Source organism: Penaeus monodon, chromosome 34 (genome assembly GCF_015228065.2).
Source record: "Penaeus monodon isolate SGIC_2016 chromosome 34, NSTDA_Pmon_1, whole genome shotgun sequence".
Classification (NCBI taxonomy): domain Eukaryota; kingdom Metazoa; phylum Arthropoda; class Malacostraca; order Decapoda; family Penaeidae; genus Penaeus; species Penaeus monodon.
Genome location: NC_051419.1, coordinates 26,238,716 through 26,239,235, shown reverse-complemented (window position 1 = coordinate 26,239,235; position 520 = coordinate 26,238,716). Strand labels below are relative to the sequence as shown.

The 520-nt window shown below is 53.5% G+C and overlaps 1 protein-coding gene across 1 annotated transcript in view; it reads left to right on the top strand.

Annotated features, from left to right (window-relative positions):
* Positions 1-514, top strand: part of LOC119594865 (ionotropic receptor 93a-like) — a 36,843-nt gene extending 36,329 nt beyond the window's left edge. Inside the window, 1 exon segment of the mRNA XM_037943945.1 lies at positions 275-514. Within this exon segment, the coding sequence (XP_037799873.1) occupies positions 275-390 (116 nt within the window). The 3' untranslated portion in view covers positions 391-514.
* The last annotated feature ends 6 nt before the right edge of the window (positions 515-520 follow it).

Below are 520 nucleotides of genomic sequence, written 5' to 3'. Positions count from 1 at the left end.
GCCCCTTATTTCTCTCCATTTCTTCCCACCTCTTATATTCTCCCCCATTTCCTTCCTGCTTGTCCACTATTTCCCTCCATTCCTTCCCACCCTCTTCCTTCTCCCCCATTTCTTTCCCCCTTCTTCCTTCTCCTCCATTTCTTCCTCCCTCCTTCCTTCTCCACCATATCTTCCCTCATTTCCCCCTCTCCTTCCTTCTCCCCTATACCTCCCCTCCTTTTTCCCCCTCCCCTCCCTATTCCCTCCATTGCTTCCCACCTCCTTTCCCACACAGGCTTCGTGCTGGCGGCCGTCGTGATTTCGTGCGAGTGTATTTTCCGGAGGCAGATCAAAAGCGGCCAAGGTTCGCCCACCAGCACTGGCACACTGGTCAAGCCGTTTATGGCTTAGGGACCTCGAATTCCTGCAAAATATGCTCACTTTTACGCCCGTGTCCCCGCCTGCCTCCCGCCGCCGCTCCACCAAGGCTTCTGTGTCTCGCCTGCCTAGAAATGAAATCTGATTTTTGTTTTTTTTTGGG